Here is a 24,269-nt window from a genome sequence, read left to right as displayed (position 1 = left end):
AAAAAAAAAAAAAAAAGAGCCTAGAAATGCATGACTACCAAGCCCTATGTTGGACTCCAGGGCAGTACGATGAAGAAACCAGGCTCAGGCTCCACTCCCTTGAAGCCTGCTTCCAGTGAAGCAGCCATAACGCAGCAACCACATCAGTGAGTTCAAGCTTCTTTCCTTACTCTAGGGGAAAATAATTTGGTTCCATGAGCCTGCAGATAAAGGAACCTGGTATAAGCCTGGGAGTGAGTTGGGATTCTCAAACTGAGAGGTAAAGAATAAATAGGAAATACCTAAGCAAAGGGCAGAAGGGGAAGTGCTTTCCAGAGAGAAGGAGCACCTGCAAAGTCCTGGGGATAGGTGGACTAACACAGAGCTTAACAGAGATCACTGGGGCTGGACGACCTACAGTAAGGTAGTGAGTGGGGAGGAATAGGGTCCAGATCACATGAGATCTTTTTTTCAACTCTTCCTTTTGTTGATTTAGTTCTGGGAGGTGCTACCACAGATGTCAATCTCTGGTTGTGCTGTCTGTTCTTGTTGGTTCTCAGTCCACAGAACTCCCTTTAGGATGTTTTGTAGCGCAGGGTTGGCTTTGGAAAAATCCCTTAGCTTCTGTTTATCCTGGAATGTTTTGATTACACCATCGTATTTGATTGATAGCTTTGCTGGATAAAGGATTCTTGGTTGAGAGTTTTTTTCTTTCACGGTTTTATATATGTCTCCCCATTGCCTTCTTGCTTGCATGGTTTCTGCTGAGAGATCCGAGCTTAATCTGACTTGCTTGCCTTTGCATGTAACACATCTGTTTTCTGTAGCTGCTTTCAGGAGTATCTCCTTATCTTTGATTTTGGAGAGCTTGATTATGATATATCTTGGTGATTTACTTTTGGGGTCTATCCTTCCTGGGGTTCATTGAGCTTCCTAAATGTTTATCTTTTCACTTTTCAGGATGTTAGAGAAATTTTCTTCCAGCAGTTCTTCAACTATTTCCTTTGTGGACTTGTGTGATTCTTCTTGTTCCGGAATGCTGATAATTCTTAAGTTATTCCTCTTCATGTTGTCCATCATGAATCTCAGACCTTCTTCAGATTTATCTTTTTTCTGTTTGTTCTTCTATCTTAGTGGTATTGAGAGATTTGTTTTCCAGCTCACTAGTTCTGCTTTCCATCTCTTATACTCTACTCCTTTGCCCTTTCAGTGTATTGTCTATTTTTGATATTCTATTATTGATCCTTTGGACCTCTTTATGTAGGTTTTGAATTGTTTCCAATGCTGTATCTATCTTATTTAATTGTTCCTGTAGTGCTTTCCTGACTTCTTCCTTATTTTTCTCAACTCCTTTATAAAGTGTTTTGAAACATTTTATAATTATTCTTCTGAATTCCTTCTTAGGCATTTCCAAAGCCTGCCCTCCTTCCAGAATGGAGTCCAGGTCTACCTCTAGGTCATTTGTCTCAGATATTTCTCTTGTTTCTGGACATGTGCTGATATGGTCATCTGCTTTTGCTTCTTGGACATGTTTAATGTTTATCTGTGGCCTTAATACTTAATTGAGTGTGTTTTGGTACTTTTCATGCTGATTGCCTCCAGGTAGATGTGATCAGGATGTGGGCTTCCCTTTTCACTCTTCTTATTGCTTAACTCAGAGAACTTTCACAGGTGTTGTCTGCCTCCCTGGTATATGGCAGTTGGTATTGGTTCTTACCTGGATTTTCGTGTTTTATACAGTGTGATTGTAACTTGACTATATGGCAGCAGTTGTTGTCTCTTCTTGGGTAATATTGGGTAACATAGGGAGAGAAAGAGTCCCCCAAAGGTAAAAGGGGGAGCATAAAACAGCACCAGCAAAAACAAAACAAAACAAAACAAAAAAACCACCAAAACAACAACAACAAAAGAACTAGACTGGATACTATAGTCTATAATCACAGAAAGGGTAAAGGAGGGAGAGAAGAAAAAAAAAAAAATCTGTAGCCTAATATGAGTATGACTTTAGTGTCCTCTTTCAGCTTCTTGCCTTCAAGGCTGTCTGATAGATTTCAAGATGCCACTGTTGGTTGTTATGCTATACTTCAGGATTTAATTTAATATTTGGCCTGTTTTGTTTTTAAACTCTCTTTCCCTCTCCACACCCCTTGTTCTGGCCTTTTCCCTCATGTGAAAAAAACCACATGAGATCTTTTAAACCAGGATATTGATTTTATTCTTTATCCTTAGAGATATATGGAGCTTTTTAAGGCCATTAGACAATGCTGGGCCAGAGAGAGCGTAGTGGGCAGGATGTAACCAGATCTGCACTTTACCAAACCAGGTCTGGAGTGAGGTGGATAGAATCCAAAGTGGATCTGGGGCCCAGGGAGCAGATGTTGCAGCAGTCCAGGGAGATGAGGGTAGATTGGCCTGGAGTAATGTAAAGGGAATGGAGACAGAGGGAAGGAGGTACAATTGACATAACTTGTAATGACTGAGTGTATCAGTCTTCCTAGCAGCTATTGGATGGGCTTTGACATCCTCTGCTAAACTAGGCAGTTCTGGAACAGGACCAGGCTTGGCAGGGGAAATAATGCATTCAGTCTTAGAAAGGTTGAGCTTAATGTGTTTTTGGGATACCTGACTCAACGCATTGTCATCGATTCAAGTATGTCCCCTAGCATCAGAGTAGAACTCCATAGAGTGTTCCAAGCTTGTTATCTTTGTGAAAACAGACTGACACATCTTTCTCTCATGAAGCTTCTGGTGGCCTCAAACCTCCAACCTTTTGGTTAGCAATCAGCAAGCCAAATCAGCAGTTCAATATGTATATTTATGTCTGGAGGCCAAAGAGAGATTTGCACTAGGTATAAATACTTGATGGTTATCAACATACAAATATAATAATGAGAGCAGTAAACTCATTTTGTCTAGTTATCTAGCGCATAATTCAACATTTATCTAGCCAGGCCAGTCCCTATAAAAGAACATCATGCTTGGTAAAGTGAAGAGTCAATGAAAAAAGAGAGACTCCCAACAAGATGGACTGATAGAGTGCCAACAACAATTGAGCTCAAACATAACAATTGTGAGCATGGCACAGGACCAGGAAGTGTTTCGTTCTGTTGTGCATAGGGCTGCTATGCATTGGAACAGACTCAATAGTAACTGACAACAACAGACTATATGCTTAACTTTATATTTAAGTTCTGATGTTGGTATAGGTCAAAGCGCTTGGAGATCAAGTTCACAGTGGGACAAGAGTAGGATTGTGAAATTCAAACATTTATTTGCCAGGTTGGAAAATACCCAAGGGTGGGGAAAAAAGCCAAGGGTATAAGGGAATCATGTGTTTTAAGGCACTTCAAAGAAATGCTGTTGGGGGGTCATAGAGGAATGGAACTGAGCACATCCTTCCAATTGAGCTACATGGGACCACTGGTGGCCTAGGCCAGAGTTCTTCCTATGGAGAATGCAGAGAAACCAGATATGGCAGGGAATTGGGGAGTAAATGGGGCGAGTGGTTCAGACAGGTCTTTTAAGAAAGCTGGTAGTAAAGGGGTGGAGAATGTTGGAGGGAAGTTTAAAAATAGAAGACATAGGATATGTTTACATGTTGAAAGATATTGTTGGCTATACCAGAAGAAGCAGTAATTGAGGCTCTAGAGAGAAAAGGAAGGAAGGACCAGATAGAGGATTCCGATTGGTAGGGAAGGGAGTCCCACAGCTTAGGCATTGGGATAGTAAAGGGGATTTCAATTGTCTCTTATAGATCATCTGCAGAGAATGAGTGGAAGTTAGTTATGGATTTACAGTAGTGGAATTACTACTGGGAAGAGCAGGAAGGGTAGAGCAGAGAAACAGTGGCTGTGCTCACAAGTGTAGGAGGCCCATCAGGCCAGTGTCTGGAGCATTTCCTGCAAAATGAATTGTTCCCCCCAGAGAAGTTCCCCAGCCTGGCTCAGCCTCTCAGCTGCAGAGGGAGAAGAACCAGGGGAAACGGGATTATGTAGTTCTGGGTTTGTGAGATGTGTGAGAAAAGCAGAGAAGCAGGGGTGGTTTCGGTACTGACAGAGAGTGTTGAAAACTAAGAAAGATGAGGATGAAAGTAAACGTGAAGGCACTCAAGGACTACCTAGTATAAGGTTTTCTCTTAAGAAAGAAACCAATTATGTTTTTATGAGAAAACAACACACACACGCACATACTTTGCAACTTCAGACTTGTTCCCTGAGTCACTGGTAAGAGCTGAAGAGCCAAGTGAATTTCTTGAGTGCTGCCCTTTAGGCCATTACCACTCCTTTCAGAAACAAGGGTGTGAGGAGAGAGGAGTAAACTTGTTGAAGCTCAAGATGTTTGTCAAACCTGCCATAATGTCTGTCAAGTCCTGACAGCCACCCAATCCCCACCAGTTATTTATGGTATTCCTTAATATTCATGAACTGAATTTCTGCCCTACATAGGCAGGCCTAAGGAAGGGCTGTCAAAATCCTTCTTAGAAAGTACTTACCAAATTTACAGGACCTGGTTTGGTTGTATATTAAACCCATGGGGATGTGCCAGCCTGCAGACGTGCCAACTGCGGGGTGGCAAGACTTCTTGCCTCTCAGAGTGGTCCAGGTGAGGTCAGCATCTGATTTCTTAACCACTGCTACAGCGTAATAACCTTGCAACAGAGATACCAAGATGCAATTTTCAGAACGCTGGGGTTCCTCAGAAAACGTGCTCTAGCGCTGCTGCACCTAACTGTGCACACCATTTCCCTGTGGAGGGGGAGTATCTGGAATCCCTCATCTCACCAGAGGATCCTCCCACCAGTTATTGTTATTAGGTACTGAACCAAACATATGTTTGTTATCTGATAAGTACTGGACTGCAAACCACAAGTTTCATAGTTCAAGCCTGCCAGCTGCTCTGTGGATGGGGCTTTCTGCTCCAAGCCTCGGAAATCCTATACAGGGTCACTGTGAGTCAGAATTGACTCATGGCACTGAACAACTCTTCATATATGTTTAAATATATACACGTATGTATTTATACACACAGAGTCCTGATATGGTGCTGTGGGATAAAACACTGGACCACAAGGTCAGTTTGAACTACAAGGTCTGTGGTTCAAACTCACCAGTCAGTCCTTGGAAACCCAATACAGGGTCACTATGATTCGGAACCAACTCGACATCACTTAACAACAACAACACATTTCACACTTTCTCAATGGAATCTTGCTATAGATTCTTTTCTGCAAGTGGCTTCATTCCTCCTCATTATATACTGTGCAAACCATAGAGCTGTGTTCCTGTTTATTGGTTAAATCGGTTATGATCTGCTATATGGATGGGCCATATTGTAGAATCCTCCTACTGGTGGGCATTTATATGGGTCTAATTACAAACCATTAATCTGTATAAACCTTTGTTTATATAAATGTTGTTGTTGTTAAGTGTCATGCAGTCGATTTCAACTCAGCGACCCTGTATAGGGTTTCTGAGGCTTTAAAACTTTTTCTGGAGCAGAAAATCTCAACTTACCCCCATAGAGCAGCTGGTGGGCTCAAACCACCAACCTTGTGGTTCTCAGTCCAGTGCTTATCCTATGCATTTAAATATTTTTGTTGAATAGAACTCCAGAAGAAAGAACTTTAATTACATCTTTTTCTAAATTAATTCTCTTTCTAGATTTATAATATCTTTGCCAATAATAACAATTTTATATCTCTTTTCTACCCCAAATTTTAAAACTTAAAAAAAAAAAAAAAAACAGACTCACTACTCCATAACTCATCTTACTGCATTCCTATCTGCAATAATGCCGACTATCTTTGGTGAAGTGAGCATTCTTGTCCCATTTCTGATTCTAATGGCAATACTGTTAGCATTTCATGTGTTCATATTTATTTCTGTGTAGTATGTACCTGAAATGTGCTTGTTAAGTAAGGCCTGGACTTCAAAGCTGAATTTATGATAAAATTAGAATCATAAACCTTTAGAGTAAGAAGATACTGTGGTCACTTCCCACCCCTACTCAATTTGTCTTTGCTATAGTTCAGGATCAGTTCTTTATGTTCAAGCTTGGACAAATTGGAAGTTCAAGTTCAGCAGGTAAGTGGAAGCTCTGTCTTGCCAGTTACTGCCTAAAGGACCTCAAACAAGTCATTGAGTATTTGGGAGCCTAAATTTCTTCATGTATCACATGGTGAGGTGATACTTCTCCCAGAGAGTTACTGTGGGATCAGAAGTTCTCAGAGCTGAGAACATACAGTAGCAGGAAAAGTAAATCACATTCATCACAGCAGTCTTATCAGTGGCAGAAGCAATACCAGAGGCCCTCTTTTGGTGAAGTAGATTTCCCTGCAAGGCCACTGCGAGATCTTATCATTCCAGTAACAGAAATTGGTAGTGTCTTTCTTGAGGTGTCACTATTTCTTTATACATGGCATTAATTATCATTACTTATTTGTGTGTGTGTGAATGTATGCCTGTGTGGTTAACTATTCTCTGTCTTGACTCCATCACAGTAAAAACAGTTTTGTATGAATCTTCATTGGCCTACATTTGTATATCACCACAGTTCCTGGAGATTTCAACCATATTGAAAACCTCTAAAAATGTCTGTTTGAGGAATAAGGTGCCCCTGACCCAAGCCACGGTATTTGTAATCATCTCATAAGCATGTTAAAGATGGATAATGAATAAGGAAGACCAGAGAAGAATCGATGCATCTGAAATTATAGTATTTAGGAAGAATATTGAAAGTACCATGGACTGTCAGAAGAATAAGCAAATCTGTCTTAGAAGAAGTATATCCAGAATGCTCCTTAGAAGCGAAGATGGGGAGACTTCAGTTTTCAATCTTTGGACATGTAGTCATGAGGGATCAGTCTCTGGAGAAGGACATCATGCTTGGTAAAGTAGAGGGTCAATGAAAAAGAGGAAGACTCCCAACAAGATGGACTGACATAATGACAGCAGCAATGAGCTCAAACATAACAACAAATATGAGGATGTCACAGGACGGGGCAGTGTTTCATTCTGTTGTGCATAGGATTGCAGTGAATGACACCTAACAACAACAACGATATTGAAAACCCTATGGAGCAGTTGTACTCTGCACAAATTGAGTCAACATGAGAGTAACTAACAACCTTGAATTGTTGCTAACAACAAATGATCAGTATAAAATGAATACATGTCTGAGGTTGGAGATGAAGACCAATTCAGGAAAGACTGCATGCATAGCCACGAAAACAGAGAGGGCCTAGAGTACATCCTAGGGTTTGGGTTCTGTCTACACATGAAGGGAAGCTGCTGCTGGGTGAGCAAGGGAGGGACTTGTAAGCCTAGGAGAGCACACAATGCTGCTTGTGTTGCAGTACTCCAAATCCAGTGCTTCTCCACTTGGTCTACCAAGAAACTCCAGGTTCAAGGGACTACCTGTTTTCCATTATATAGTGGTTTTTCACTGTACATCAAAATCACCTGGAAGATTCATGACACACACCCCTTCCCCACCAGATCACTGAACTCCACCCTCAGACTTCCTGACTCATTAGGTCTATGATTGTTATTGTTGTTGTTAGGTGCTGTCCAGTCAGTTCCAACTCATAGCGTCCCTGTGTACAACAGAACGAAATACTGCCTAGTCCTGAGCCATCCTCACAATTGTTATGTTTGAGCACATTGTAGCAGCCACTGTGTCAATCTATTTCCTTAAGGGCCTTCCTCTTTTCTGCTGAGTCGACATCAAACGTGATGGCGTTCTCCAGGGACTGGTCTCTAGAAGTCCAAGAGTAGTCTTGCCATCCTTGATTCTTAGGAGCATTCTGGCTGTGTTTCTTCCAAGACAGATTTGTTCATTCTTCTGGAAGTCCGTGATAGATTCAATATTCTTGGCCAACACCATAATTTAAATGCATCATTTTTTCTTTGGTCTTCCTTATTAATTGTCCTGTTTCACATGCATATGAAGCCCTTGAAAACAACATGACTTGTTTTATGGTAAGGCTTGAGAATTTTCACATCTAGCAAGTTCTCAAGTGATGTTGACACTTCACTTTGAGAACCACAGCTCTGTTCAATGTCTGTTGTTGTTAAGTGCTGTTGAGTCAGTTCTGACTCATAATGCCCTGTATAGGGTCTCCAAGGAGGGCTGGTGGGTTTGAACTGTTGACCTTGCAGTTAGCAGTCCAGTGCTTCTCCTACAGTGCCACACCAGGACTCCATTTAATGTCTCAGACATAGTCTTTCTGGGACAGACACAGTCCCTCTGCCTTCCTGACATCACAAGATGGGAGAACTCGTCAATGATGATTTTTTGCTATTCTAAACATGAGGTTTACTCCCCTGTTCTTAGCTTCCAGCAGGCTCAAAGCTGAAAGGCAATTTTCTTTCTTCATTAGCAGCAGTGTTTTTAGTGGCTTTCCTGTTGTGAGGCCTGTACTCAACCCATACATGCCAGGAATGGGCTCCTGCCCTACTGCTAACCTTTATGCTGAAATGGACAAGCAGCACAGAACCAGCAGTAGTATGGTGTGCCCTGAGGGTATAGGGTGTCCAGTTACCCTACCTGTTGTCAACCTCAGGCACTGCTGCTTCCTATCCATGTGGCCCTAGTAAGTCATACAGTCTTTGTGCCTCAGTTTCCCCATCTATATAACATGAGACAATAATACACACATGCTAAAGATGCACAGCCTCGGAAACCCTATACTAGGTTGCTATGAGTTAGAACCACCTCGAAGATACATAACAACATAGGATGACTGAGAAGAAGAAATGGAAATAGTGCAAGCTGTAGTCCTCTATCAGCTGTAAATTACACGATAATATTAATTATTACAGCTTCATGACTGATGTCATGTCAAATGTTAACACAGCTAACAATTAACTGTGACTTCTTTTGTTTATTTTAACTTCAGTAATTTTTGTTTGTTCTTAAGGCATTCCTTACCTTCTGTTCAACAAAAGTCTTTGAAAGCCAGTGTTTCTGGTCCTGACTCACCTTCCACAGGGATATTTACACACTCAGACCCACGTGCCTCACTGTCATCTTTAAATTCTAGAAAGAATAACATAATCAAGGTAGATGCCATTCAACACTCACATTACTTGGTTCTAAGTCAAAATCTTTTTCATTTCCAACTATCAAGAATAAAATGAGAAGAACAAACCAAGTCGTTTATCACTGGTATTCAACCAACTAATGTTCTGCAAGCCCATTTTATTCCTTACCCTGCTTTTTGCCATTTGAACATTAGGTTCCATCCCAGAATCTCAAGTAGGTGCAGAGAGTGAAAGTGAGATGCCCTTTGAAAGGGATCAGTGAGCAGTGAAGATCTTTGCAAAAGATCCCTTTGCATTAGCTGTGCAATTCAAGTGTTCTCAATGTGTTGCAGAGAAAAGAAGCCAGTCTATAGAATCAGAAAGACCTGAATTATTCTATAACTTTCTCTGTGATACTGGGCACGTCATTTAATTTCTCTAAAGATCGGCTTTTGTTTTGTTTACCTCATACAGTTGTTTTGTAAGTGTCCATAAATGATATATGTCTTTGCCCCTGGCTTTATGCTTCCATGTGGATAGGCCTACACAGGAGGAAGATCCCTAATCTGGTAGCCCTGCTCTTCAAGGACTGAGTTAAATGTTTTGTAAATTTGTCAAAATGATCTGGGTACATGTAGGCTTTTTTTTAAGGCAGTGGAAGGAGAGAAGTTTAGATCATCTCACCTGTGACAAATGTGATTTGCTATGTCCTCAGTCGTGGTGGAAGCCAATAGACGTGCTGCCCTGAACTAACAGATTTTAATTCAAGAGTGATTTCTCATGCCTGTGGCCAACCATACCAGGCCCTCCACTATCATTGAATCAGTAACAAAAGTCTGGATTCTTTCTGCCTAACTCCTGGTCCATATCTTAATTGCTTCTGACTTGGAGGGACTGGGAAAATGTTATTTACAGGCTCCTTATACTCTACCAATAGTACTATCTCAATAGTAAATCAGGACTGAATTGGATTGTTTTCTCATCTATGCCCATGACCCAGAGGAAATAAAACCAGAGAGACGCTCCTCTATACTTACTGTAGTTTTCTGCCAGGACAGGAACCAAACCACACTTGCCGGCAGTATAGATGGATCCTGCGTCTAAGTTCATGGCATCCGCTTCTCCTGTCTGATGTTAAAAACCAAATTGCTTTCACAATAGTGAGGATGTCTCCCACCCCCAAGAGGTTTCCATCACCTTGACATAGAAATATGGGGATTAGAAAACTAGGTGTGCACGTTTGACCTAGGAGCAATCGTCCAACCCAGGACATGCTCCCTAGATATCCATGTGTCCTCTCATGAGACCCATGCTCAGTCCTGGACATGCCCTCACCTCCATCTTGTGACCACCGTCACTCCCCAATGATTCACAGTTCCAGAGTCAGGGAGTGCACTGAATCAGTTTAAAGCATAGATCGTGTTTCTTCCTTTTAAATCTGTACCCATAATCCCATTAGTACTGTACTCAGAGCTTTGGCGCAATAAAGATTTTTCATCAATAATTAATTTCTCAAATTATATATTAATAATTAGATTACTATTTAAATCAATTTATTTCTCTAGCAACAAAGCTAAAAACTGAATACTTAGATCAAGGTAAGGGCATGGAGTTAAAACACTGTTTTTGACATAGTCACTGACTCTCTAGAAATCTATCCTGAAACAGTACTCATTGCAACAGCCAAAACATATGGAGTCCTTACTATATGCATCAGGCCCTTTTCCAAACATGATAAAGAATAAGTCATTATATCATTTATTCCTCACAAATGATGCAGATATTATAATTTTAACCCTTTACATATTGGTAAATTGAAGCACTAAGATCAAAAAATGAAACGTGCTGTCTGTCAGCAAGTCAAATTGCAACTCATATTGACCATATATTATTGTTCCATGCCATCATAGCAACCCTGTTTGGAAATTCTGAGGAGTGGCTGGTGGGTTAGCAGTTAGTACTTATCCTACAGTACCACACCAGGACTCTTACTAACCCTGTAGAACAGACCAAAACTATCCCACAGGGTTTCCAAAGCAGTAAATCGTTACAGTAGTCCTGGTGTGGCACCTGGGTTAATGTGCTAGACTGCAAGGTGAGTTTGAACCAGGTCGGTGGTTCAAGCTCATCAGTGGCTCCTCAGAAACCCTATGCAGGGTTGTTATGAGTCAGAATAGACTCAATGGCACTTAACAACAAGAACAAATCTTTACAGACACAGACTGCCACATCTTTCTCCCATGGAGCAGCTGGTGGGTTTGAACCACTCACCTTTCAGTTAACAGCTTAGCACTTTATCACTGTACCATCAGGGACCCTTAACTGAAGCACCCACCCACTGCCATCGAATTAATGTGGACTCATAATGACCCGATAGGACAGAATACAGCTGTTCCATAGGGTTTCCATAACTATCAATCTTTACAAGATCAGACAGCCTTATTATTTTTCTTATGATGATCAGCTGGTGGGTTTGAACTGAACTTGTAGTTAACAGCCTAAAGCCTTACCCAAAGCACCAGCAGGATTCCTTAACTGAAGTACAGAAATGTTCATTTGTCCAATAGATAGATGGTACCACGAATACTTAGACTTACTTCAATTCCTTAGCTTTTGCTAGTAACCTTTATGGCATTGACCTTTTAGGATCTGACTTCTCCAGAGCACATAACTCTAAATATTATCCCAAATGCATATTTTGGAGTCCTGCTGTGATACTGTAGGAAAAGCACTTGACCACAAGGTCTGTTTGAGCCACAAGGTCAGTGGTTCAAATCCACCAGTCTCTCCTTGGAAACCCTATACAGGGTCACTATGAGTTGGAGTCAACTCAGTGGCACATAACAACAACAAAAATGCATATTTTACATCTATAAAACAGGTATAAAACCTACTTCACGATTTATTGTGAGGATTATATAAGTTAATGTGAGTTGTTGTAATTATTGTTACATGCCATTGAGTTGGTTCTGACTCAAAGTGACCTTGTACAGGGTTTCAGAGAGCGGCTGATGGGTTTGACCTGCAGTTAGTGCAGTTTGCAGTATAATGCTTATCCTACAGTGCCATTCCAGGGTTCATGAACATGCCTAACACACAATAGTACTCTAAAACCATTATTTAGAGTTACTAGTAAAGACACTATGAAATATATAGTTAAAGATAATTATATACTTATAATTTAAAGAAGCCTTGGTAGCACAGTGGTTAAGTGCTTGGCTGCTAACCAAAATGTGGGAAGTACAAACCCATTAGCTCCTCGGCAGGAAAAAAGACCTAGCTATCTGCTCCATAAAGGTTACAGTCTAGGATACTCTATGGGTCAGGTCTACTTTGTTACATAGGATTGCTTGTAATTCAGAATTAACTGTAAACAACAACAACAATTTTTATTTATATATTTAATTTATACATTATATATTACAAAAGTCTGTTAAAGATAATATTAAAGATATTCAGAAACAAAATTATGATACATAGGTATTTAATATCATATTATCGATAATAGCAGAGGATTTGGAGCTAAGACAAATATGTTGTTGTAAAGTGCCTTCAAATCAATTCTGACCCATAGTAACCCTGTATTGGGTTTCCAAGGAACACTGGTGGATTTGAACCACCAACCTTGAGCTTCAAACTGACCTTTCAGTCCAGCACATTATTCTGCAGTGCCACACTAGAACTCCAATAAAAATATAGATAGCTAGAAATTTGTTAAGTAAATTGAGGCAGAAATATTAGATTGAATATCATATAGGTATTTTAATGACTATTTCACTACCTAGCAAAGTATACCAATTGTGCTCAACATTTAAAATAATAATAGAAAGAATCATGGAATAATAATAATAACATTTAGCATTTATTGACAGCTTAGTATAAGTGGTTTTTTAAATTATAAATTTATAAACTGCCAGGCAATGTTATGAGCACTCAAATTCTTTTAATCCTTTTAATTGACAAATTTAGGAGACTGTATAAAAGCAGGCTCTTAATCATATCATTTTTATGGTACCAGGAAGATTTACCAAAATTAGAATCGTATTGTTCGTCCAGTCGTTTAAATTTGTCAACTTCTTAGTCTGTTAACATATTTTTTCTAATCACAAGGATATCACACACTCATAGTGAAATAGAAATTCAATAACAACATAACTTCACAATTTAAAGATTGCATGATTGATGGCCTCTGAGATAAATTATTATAAGGGATTTTATTTATTTTCCATTTCTGTACTGGCATGGAATTTTTTATAATCAGAAAATAAATTCAATTTACAACTAAAGAACTGCAAATGGCAATTTTCTGTCACAATCCACCCAGACCACACCTAGGGAATGGCCCCCCACTTTCCATAGCTCTTAGGATACTCCTAGAGCTCCCTGGACTCTAGAACTTAAGGCCCAAAAAATTCTGGGTCTTGGGTTGGCTCTGAATTTCTGTTAGACCCCACCCAATCCTGAGGTGGAGTGGCCAGGGGGGCAACTATGGGAGGTGGCAACAGAGGATAGGTATAATGGCTGATGGGGAAGAGTCTGGGAATGGGGCCTTCAATGTCAGACTCAAAGAGGTGCTGCATGTATGGTATCTGCACCAGCAGTGCAGGAGGGGCCCAGCGTACCACAATGGCAGCGATACAGTCATCGGTGGTCTCCTTCATGGTGCACACCAAAGCGCCGCCACTCACAGCACTCCAGGTGCCACACTTGGCCCTCTCGTGGGTACCCACTGAACACCACTGTACCTTCTTGGAGTCGACTTCACCTAGGATAGGCAGAAAAGAGAGAGTCCTAAGGAAGCACCAAGATGGGACTGGAGGCTTTGTGTTGCTGTCTGTGGAGTGTCTACCCAACATGGGCTCCCACTGGTAGCAGTCAGCTAGGCCTGTCCCATTCCCATGGCACACTCCTTTCTGCCTACCACTCTCCAAGAGGTATGAGGACAAGAATGGTAAAGCAGAGCTCCTGACCTCACTTGCCTAGGGGAGCCCTCTTAGAGCCTGGCTCAGGTTCTTGTGGGCTTTGCTATTACAAGATTGAGTTTTCCCACACAGAGAGCATTTTTGTTGTTGTTAGGTGCCATTGAGTTGGTGCTGACTCATAGCGACCTTATACACAACAGGATGAAGCACTGCCTGGTCCTGGGCCAACCTCACAATTGTTGTCACGCTTGAGCCCATTCATGCCATTCATGCTGCCACTTGGCCAATCCATCTCGGTGGGGGTCTTCTTCTATTTCTCTGACCCTCCACCTTACCAAACATGACATCCTTTTCCAGCCACTGTTCCCTCTTGACAATATGTCTATAGTATGAAAGATAAAGTTTGGTCATCTTGGCCTCCAAGGATCACTCTGGCTGCACTTCTTCCAACACAGATCTGTTGTTTCTTTTGATAGCCCATAGCACTTTCAATATTCTCCTCTAACACCATAACTCAAAAACATCAATTCTTCTACGGTCTTCCTTATTCACTGTCCAGCTTTTGTATGCATATGAGGTTACTGAAAATACCATGGATTGGGTCAGGTGCACCTTAGTCGTCAAGCTGACATCTTTGTTCTTCAACACTTTAAAAAGGTCTTGTGCAGCAGAATTGCCTAATGCAATACTTCGCTTGATTTTTTGACTGCTGCCTCTATGAGTGTTGATAGTTGATCCAAGAAGAATGAAGTCCTTGACAACTTCAATCTTTTCTCCGTTGATAAGAATGTTGTTTATTGATTCAGTAGTGAGGATTTTTGTTTTCTTTACATTGAGATGCAATCCATACTGAAGGCTATATAGTCTTTGATCTTCATCAGTAAGTATTTTAAGTCCTTGTCACTTTCAGCAAACAAGGTTGTATCAGCTGCATATCGCAGGTTGTTAACTATGGACAATATTGCAAAGTATGAGTATTCCAGAACACTTAATTCTGCTCATGAGGAATCTGTACCAGGGCCAAGAAGCAGTTATTCAAACAGAACATGGGAACATTTAATGGTTTAAAATTTAAAAAGGTGTGAGACAGGGTTGTATTATTTCAACATACTTATTCAACCTGTATGCTGAGCAAATAATCCGAGAAAATGGGTGATATGAAGAACAACGTGGCATCAGGATTGGAGGAAGTCTAATTAACAACCCAGAGAGCATACCCCAGCTTATAAATGCATATTCTGTTTTGTTGTGGGTCTGTTTGCTCGGCCCTCACTCAGTGTCCCAGCTCACCACTGTACGCCCACAGCCAACATGACTAACACAGTGTATGCCCACATTCAACATGTCTAACACGGTGACTGAGCTTTGTAGCTCATCAAGAACTACTGGTTAACTAAAAAGGATGGAGCCTGTGGCACAGAGGCTAAGTGCTCGACAGTTAACCAAAAGAGAAGAAAGGGAGAGAAGAGAAGGAAGAAATAAACCCAATATAATGGAAGGTAGGAATGGTATCAAAATCCTCTGAAAGTATAGTTCCCACTTCAGTTAAGGATGAGCTATTTCACTGGTCAAATAGCCCTATGTTGGGTGGGGTAATCCAAAATAATACAAAAGAGTACCATCATCACTTCAAAGATCTTCAAAACTCTTTTGTTTTTGTTAACACATGTTGTTGCTGTTAAGTGTTGTCAAGTTGGTTCCAACTCACAGTGAGCCTATGGTTTTTGAGAAGCACTTAGTGGGTTTGAAGTGTCAACCTTGAGGTTCAAACCAGCCTTGAGGTTGAGTACTTATCCTACTGGACCACACAAGGTCTTTCTCCCAGCTCAGCAGAAAATCTCAGTATGAACCCAATGTATTCAGTAGCTCCTTGAACCCCACAAGGGTTCAATGTTGAATGAGGTGTGCAGGCACCTATAAAGCCTTATCAGGAACCCTGCCCAAGCTCAACATGTCTCCTTCACCCCTAGACTCTACATACCTCCCTTTAGATGCTGAATGGCAGTGATGTGCTCGTATCCCAGGTACAGCCGGGCATCCATCTTAGGGGGGACCTTTAGGAAACCGTGGGCAGCGTCTGTGAACAACAGGTCCTTCCCGTAAGGAGAGCCAAAGAGCTGAAATTCTGTTGACTTGTCTCTTCCAAAATATTCCTTTACAAAGGTTAAGAGAAGGAGTGAAGAAAGGAAAAAGTCAGACAAGAAAGCCAAAGGGGAGAAAATCATGGACTCCAGAGTACAGACACCGGTCAATGCCCTCCAAAGTCTCAGTGGCTCATGGAGTCTCAGATCTCTCTACAGGACACATCCCCCCATGTCTGCCTTGTGTGTCATCCGGGAGATTTCCAGGACTGCCCCCGTAGGCCTGTACATGGGGGCTGAGAGTTACATGTGTGCTGGCCCTCTCCAGTGCCAAGGCTGATTCCCACAGGCAGTCTGTGAGATTGCTTCCTGCCTGGCAATCTGATGGCCCTCAGGCAGTGGAACACGGGTCTTCCTCCTGGAACCACTGGTGCTCTGGGGTTGGAGGTCAGGAGTTGGGGCTCTTCCCCTGAACTTGGGTCTGCCAGTGAAGGACCAGCTGAAACACTTCAAGTGGTCCCTTCCCTTTTCTGGCTTCTAACTAAACCAACTGAGTTCTGGTGTGGTGCTATAGGATAAGCACTCAACCTCAAGGTCAGTTTGAACCACAAGGTCAGCAGTTCAAACTCACCAGCCACTCCTCAGAGACCCTATATAGGGTCACTATGGGTCAGAATGGACTCAATGGCACTTAACAACAACCACACAACCAACTGAAGAGCCTATGACTCCAGCTGACCTGTCCAGAGCCCTTCCTGACTAATGGCTGCTCCTGCCCACATGCTCATTCAACTATCTGCATGCAATGGCACCTGCTGCCCTCCCTGACAATACCCCCACCCACTTCCTTGGGGTACACACAGCTCAGGAATCTTCCCAGAGAGTCCATGCAGATCAGCACCCCTGTCCTCTGCAAAGTGCCCAATCCATATTTTCAAGGTGGTACTGATTATCCTAAGGACCTCTGGTAGGGTAGTGCTTATGAATCGGGCTGTTAATCTCATGGTCAGCAGTTCGAAACTACCAGCTGTTCCACGAGAGAAAGATAAGGCTTTCTGCTCCCGTAAAGACTTACAACCTCGGAAACCCTGTACAGAGACGCTATGAGTCGGAACCGACTCTATGGCACATAACAACAACAACAACAACAACAACTGATTATCCTGCAGCCATAATGCTCCTTAGAGGCCAAGATGGCCAAACTTCATTTCTCATACTTCAGACATATTGTCAGGAGGGACCAGTCGCTGGAGAAGGATATCATGTTTGGTAAGGTGGAGGGTCAGAGAAAAAGAGGAAGACCCCCAATGAGATGGATTGGCCAAGTGGCAGCATCGATGGACTCAAGCGTGGCAACAATAGTGAGGTTGGCCCAGGATCGGACAGTGTTTCGTTCTACTGTGCATAAGGTCGCTATGGGTCAGTACCAACTCGATGGCACCTAACAACAACAATAACAACTGATTATCCAGCTGTAATGCTTAGGGATATTTATTGGGTTTCTCATGCTTGTCTGTGAGGACTTGAGGCCAGGGTCTTTGTCAGATTCTGGTCTGACTTTGCAGCACTTAGCAGAGAACACTAACAGAGATAACTGTGCTGAAGCCTGGAGGTTGTCCAAAGGAGAGACTGCTAACTCCCAGGGGCCCTGTCGGAGAGCAGAGAGGGATCAGGAGGGAGAGAACACTTGCCAATATGATAATGGGGAGCATCTGGGTTACAATCTGAAGGCCCTGTTTAGAATGGAGATGGGGCAACAAGGAGCCTATGCAGAATCTTGGGCCCACTAGTTTGGTGATGCCAACAAGGATTTCATGGCTTCTGTTATCCATACAATGTACAGTCAAAGACTTGTCAGTGATGTGGGTAATGTGTGCTGTAGTTCTTGCTGCGACACAGAAAAACTTATAAAGTAACAAGCTCTCAAGGAAGGAAGACCCCCAAGCCCAAGCAAGAACCGTGAAGTAGGAAGGCAAATGGAGTACCTGCGCTTTGTTGAGAAGCTCCCAAATCAAGTCCTCCTTGCCAGACACGTTTCGGGCCACAACAGCATGAGAGGGGACCTTGGCCAGGTGGCACTCTTTGTATGCGTGTACTGGCTTCCGCGTGTTGTCTGGACAGAGCAGCTCATACTGGTCCCTGTGCACCTTATCTGGTAGGTTCTCTGAGGAAGAGAAAGCCCATATGAGCATCTGCAGGCAGAATTCATAACAGTGGTTCCCTATCCCTCGCCGAATCACACTATTTTTGACCTAAAGGGGGCTGACAGAATGTTTTCCAAACACTTGCACAGATGAGAAACCTGAGGCCTTGGGAAATGAAATGACAGTCTCACTATTTCATATCCAGGTTGTCACAGGGCAGGGGTGCATGACTGACCCAAGATCCCTGCAACTGTCCCAGGTTTCCGTGGCTTTGCTGATATGAATAGTGATTGTTGTTGTTGCTAAGTGCCTTTGAGTCAGTTCCAACTCATAGCAAACCTATGTAGGTTTTCCAAGGAGCAGCTGGTGAGTTTGAACCACTGACCTTGTGGTTAGTAGTCCAGTGCTTATCCTACAGCGCCACACCAGGCAAATATGTGCTAACCACTCATGCCACACCAAAGATGGTGCTGTTTTATGTAAACCTGTCAATAATTCAAGGAAACTGATAATATAATTAATTATTTCATTCTAGAGATGAGGAAACTGAGAGAATTAACATGAAAATATCAGAGTCTCAGCCAGTCTGGAACTGAGGTGCTCCCACACTAGAACAAATCAGGACCCCATTAATTTAGCAACACTCCACTCTTGGGGAAAGACCATGAGAGGGTTTAGGGGACCAGTCAGGACATGCTACAAAGACAAAGAGGGCTGGAAGATCCTGTGAAGAAAACTGGCGTTTTAATTCCCATGGCATTAAAATGTCTTTGGTGTTGTTAAGAAATCTCATCTTAAAGAGAAGGAGTTCCTGTGAATAGCTAAAATTTAAATTCAGTATATTATAGAGAAAATAAATTTAAAATTTTTGTATTTTACAGAAAAAGACCCAACAATTTAGTAATGTTAGAACTACTAATTAAAAGAATCAATATGATCTAATGCTGCAGATCTTCTCCTCTGAAGTCACCCAAGGGCCCAGCATGGCAGGAGCAGACCTCTGTTTGACACAAACTTGCATTCCCACTACTAAAACCCAGTATTTTGTCCTTCATAAAATTCTCCTTTCAAGGCAATAATGGATCTTGAATAGGAGAAGACAAGTGACATTAGGTTGATTTCTTTTTTTTTTCAAATACAGAAATTTTTAAAATATCAGTTATGCCCATGGCAATAGTACTTTGGTAGCTGCTGCTGCTGCTGTTATGTGCTGTGGGGTCGGTTCTGACTCATAGCGACCCTGTACAGGGTTTCTGAGGCTGTAAATCTTTATGGGAGCAGAAAGCCTCATCTTTCTCCTGTGGAACAGCTGGTAGTGAGATTAGCGGCCCGACTCATAACCACTATGCTACCAGAGCTCCTTAGTACTTTGGTAACAGATTTCATTTTTCATGTATTTATGGACACCTGGTGTGGCTCTTTGAGATAATGAACTAGACTACAAGGTCTGTTTGAACCACAAGGTCAGTGGTTCAAACTCACCAGTCATTTCTCAGAAACTCTAAACAGGGTCGCCATGAGTCAGAATCAACTCAACGGTACTTAACAAGTTCTGAAGCCATTAAAATAATTTGTGTGCTTGCTTTAGGTGTTTGCAGCATTTGGGAGACATTTATCATGAAGCATTCAAGAGAATGTGATTCATTTTGAAACTAATATTTCAATAACTAAGAGAATTTTATTATTAAAACTTGTTTTGCTTTATAAGTTGGTAAGTATTTACACACTATTTCCTGTGTATCACCAGATGGAATACAAATGAATCAAACTGATTTCAACTGTGCGAAGTGATGATGGGGAAGCTCCATATCATCAGCTAAAACAAGGCCAGGGGCCAACTGTGAAACAGACCATCAACTGCTCATATGCAAGTTCAGTCTGAAGCTGGAGAAAATGTAAATAAGTCCACAAGAGCCAAAATGCAATCCTGAGTCTATCCCACCTGAATTTAGAGACCATCTCAAGAATAGATTTAATGCACTGAACATTAATGATTGGAGACCAGACTAGTTATGGATAACTTGAAGAACATCATACTTAAAGAAAGCAAAAGGTCATTACTTAAAAGACAGGAAACAAAGAAAAGACCCAAGTGAATGTCAGAACAGACTTTGAAACTTGCTCTTGAATATAGACTAGCTAAAACAAATGGAAGAAATGAGGAAGTAAATGGACTGAACAGAAAATTTCAAAGGGCAGTTTGAGAAGACAATGTAAAGTATTTCTAACCTGTGATTAGAAAAAACAAAAGAGAAGAATATGCTTAACATTTCTCAACCTAGAAGAACTGAAAAAAAAAATTTAAGCCTCAAGTTGCAATATTAAAGGATTCTTTTCATTTTGCTTGAATCCACAATCAATATTCATAGAAGCAGCAGTCAAGAAATCAAAGGTCGTATTTCATTAGGCAAATCTGCTGCTAAAAAACTCTAAAACGTTAAAGAACAAAGATGTCACCTGGAGGACTAAGGTACACCTGACCCAAGCCATGGTATTTTCAATCGCTTCATATATATGCAAAAGTTGGACAATGAGTAATAAAGACAGGGAAGAAATGATGCATTTGAATTACGGTGTTGGAGAAGAATATTGAAAGTACCATGGACTTCCAGAAGAACAAACAAATCTGCCTTGGAAGTAGTACAGATCCTTAAAAATGATAATAGCAAGACTTCATTTCTTATACTTTGGATATGTTGTCAAGAGGAACCGGTCCCTGGAGAAGGACATCATGCTTGGTAAAGTGGAGGGTCAGTGAAAAAGAGGAGATGGAATGACACAGTGGTAGCAACAATGTACTCAAACACAACAACAGTTGTGACAATGGGGCAGGACCAGACAGTGTTTTGTTTTGCTGTGCACAGGGTCACTATGGGTTGGAACCAACTCAATAGCACCTAACAACAACAATATGGAAGGAAGATACAGTGTCTCTCTACCAAAAAGAGCTGGTTAACATTCAACCATTCCAGGATGTAACATGTAATCAAGAACCAGTGGTACTGAAGGAAGAAGTCAAAGCTACACTGAAGGCATTGTTGAAAAACAAGGCTCCAGGAATTAATGGAATATCAGTTGAAATGTTTCAACTAACTGAGGCAGTACTGAAAGGACTCACTAGTCTATGCCAAGAAATTTGGAACCAACTAACTAATCAACTGGAAGAGATACATATTTGTGCCCAATCCAAAGAAAGGTGACCCTACAGAATGCAGAAATTACCAATCTCATTAAAATCACATGCAACTTGGACACTGGCTACCCAAAATGGGGGGTGGGGGGCTACAAAGGCAAGAAGTGACTGGCTTACAAGCTTTCAAGAGGGAACCTAGATCCAGAGGGCTTGTAGGAAGGTAGAATCTCTAGTGAGTAGTATTTAATCTGTCTAGGCGGGGCTGATGCAATGAAATGCAGATGGGTCTCTTGTGATACAATAGTGAATAATTGTTATCAGGACTGATTGTGAGGGTTGGAAATGTAAAGGTAGATGTTTTGTAGCAAATGAGGGGAGTGATTGACTTTTCAGTCTAAGAGCAGAGGTCCCTGGAACCATCAAGGGACAAGAGTGGAGAATGGGACACTACCCAGAGAAGCAGTGATGTCAGAGATGGAGGCAGAGAAGATGACATGGAGAGATGGAGCGGCTGGGGACTTTAGACCCAGAGAAGGAAAGGGGCTATGTGCTGACGACCCGGAGGCAGGCTTGCAGGGTATACCCTTTGTTTGATTGATGATGCATGGAGGGGATTTTAACCATGGCAATGAAACAATATATGATAGGATGAATGTAAAGCTAATGTTCTCCCATGTAAACTGTCACATAATTCACAATTTAAAAAAAAAATTACATGCAAGAAAAATTTTGTTCAAGATAATTTTTAAATGGTAGTAATAGCATATAAACAGGGAACTGCCAGAAATTCTAGTCAGATTCATAAGAGGATGTGGTATAAGGGATACCATCGCTGATCTCAGATGTATCTTGGCTGAAAGCAGAGAATACCATCAAGGTGTTTACTTGTGTTTTATGGACTATGCAAAGGTATTCGAGTCTGTGGATCATAATAAACTATGGATAACATTGTGAAGAATGGGGATTCCAGAGCACTTCATTGTGATCATGAGGAACCTGTGTATAGAACAAGGCAGTTGTTCAAACAGAACAAGTGGATACTGTATGGTTTAAAATCAGGAAAGGTGTGTGTTGGGATTGTATCCTTTTACCACACTATTCAATCTGGTTGCTGAGCAAATAAACTGAGAATCTGAACTATATGAAGAAGAATGTAGCATTAGAATTGGAGGAAGATTCATTAACAACCTGTGATATGCAAATGATACAACCTTGCTTGCTGAAAGTGAAGAGGACTTGAAGCACTTTCTGATGAAGATAAAGAATATAGCCTTCAGTATGGATTACAACTCAATGTAAAGAAAACAAATGTCTTCACAAAGGTACCAATAAACAACAGCATCATAGATGGAGAAAAGATTAAAATTGTCAGGGATTTCATTCTACTTGGATCCACAATCAATGTTCATGGAAGCAATCAAGAAATCAAACAACTTATTGCATTAGGCAAATCTGCTGCAAAACACCTCTTTAAAGTGTAAAAAGCAATGATATCACTAGGAGGATTAAGGTGTGCCTGACCCAAACCATGGAATTTTCAATGGCCTCATATTCATCTGAAAGCTGGACAATGAATAAGGAAGACTGAAGAAGAATCCAGGCATTTGAATTATGGTGTTGGCAAGGAATGTTGAAAGTATCATGGACTGTCAGAGGAACAAACAAACCTGTCTTGGAAGAAGTACAGCCAGAATGCTCCTTAGACACCAGGATGGTGAGATTTTGTTTATATACTTGCACATAACATCAGAAGGACCCAATCCCTCGAAAAGGACATCATGGTAGGTCAAATAGAGGACTAGGAAAAAAGAGAAGGACCCACAACAAGATGGACTTGACCCACTGCCGCAAAAATGGGCTCAAGCGTAACAACAACTGTGAGACTGGAACAAGACTGGGTAATATTTCATTCTCTTGTGAGTAGGGTCATCATGAGTAGTTAACCAACTTGATGGAACATAACAACAAGTTTTATTTGAACAAGCTCAGAACATTTGTTTAGTGGAATTTTAAAAGTCGAACAAATTGAGTGCTGAGCAAAGTACAAACAACAGAAATGTTCTTTACACAAAATTCTTCTGTGATATTAAAGATCTTGGCATCACAAATCTCTAGCTGTAAGAAATTATTTAGGCAAGAATCAGTTCCCCTGGTTTGGGTAAAACTTCACATGGTCTTCTTCCGCCAGCACTTACCAAACACTGTCATGTGCCTCACAAAACACACATCCCCAACACCATTCTTCAGACACCTGTGGAACAGGAGAGAGGTAGTCAGGCCACCTATGACTCACATGGCCCAACCACTCCCTCATGCAGCCCCTCCAAGGGTATGCCTCCACCCTAAGCTCTAGAGCCCTGAGTTATGATAACTCATCAGCAGGGAAGCTCTGGAGGGGCCATGAAGAACTCTAGATACTGGGCAAGTCAGTCAATCCCTGACAGCCCTCTATCACCTCAAAACACAGTCCTATCCACACCCACCCTACCTCCTTAATACCCAGAGGTAGTGGTAGTTCATGGGGATCCCTCTTCTGGGAACCCATGGAGGGTGCTGATGAGGTGGAGGTCATGCCAACAGCCAGAGGTGATAGCCTTGTCTATGAGACTGACCTTGAATCCCCCACTCTAAGTCAAGTCCTGGTTTTAAGAAAGGGCCATGGAAACTAACATTGTGGGCAACTATGGGAAGGGGAAGGGTAGGGGTGTGGGGAATGAAGCAAGAAGAGAGATTTCATGTTCCTTTCTAAAGGCAGCAAAATAACTTTTTTTTTTTATTAAATAGGAATTTAAAGTCTTTACACGGTGGGTAAAGACTTTTGATAGCCTCAGATCCTCAACCAGTTTCTCTCAGGTCAGAAGGTTGAGGAGGAGGTGGGGAGAGTCAGACATTGGTCCCTGGCACAAGAAGATACTCGGCAGAAAGACACAGGGGGCGGGGGTAGTCTGTTCGTGGAGTCCAGGCCTGTGGTAGAGAATATCAGAGTC

The 24,269-nt window shown here is 41.6% G+C and overlaps 1 protein-coding gene across 1 annotated transcript in view; it reads right to left on the bottom strand.

Annotated features, from left to right (window-relative positions):
- Positions 1-24,269, bottom strand: part of LOC102838046 (inhibitor of carbonic anhydrase-like) — a 51,258-nt gene that overhangs the window by 19,319 nt on the left and 7,670 nt on the right. The window contains exons 5-11 of the mRNA XM_006846641.1: positions 23,478-23,533; positions 17,991-18,169; positions 15,906-16,077; positions 13,625-13,767; positions 10,040-10,130; positions 8,962-9,018; positions 4,472-4,627 (exon numbers count right to left, since the gene is read on the bottom strand). Coding sequence (XP_006846704.1) covers positions 4,472-4,627; positions 8,962-9,018; positions 10,040-10,130; positions 13,625-13,767; positions 15,906-16,077; positions 17,991-18,169; positions 23,478-23,533 — 854 coding nt within the window. The remainder of the gene's footprint in view (positions 1-4,471; positions 4,628-8,961; positions 9,019-10,039; positions 10,131-13,624; positions 13,768-15,905; positions 16,078-17,990; positions 18,170-23,477; positions 23,534-24,269) is intronic.

Source organism: Chrysochloris asiatica, unplaced genomic scaffold (assembly GCF_000296735.1).
Source record: "Chrysochloris asiatica unplaced genomic scaffold, ChrAsi1.0 scaffold00028, whole genome shotgun sequence".
Classification (NCBI taxonomy): domain Eukaryota; kingdom Metazoa; phylum Chordata; class Mammalia; order Afrosoricida; family Chrysochloridae; genus Chrysochloris; species Chrysochloris asiatica.
The sequence above is the reverse complement of the archived record's forward strand: the minus strand, read 5'-3'. Positions and strand labels throughout refer to the sequence as shown.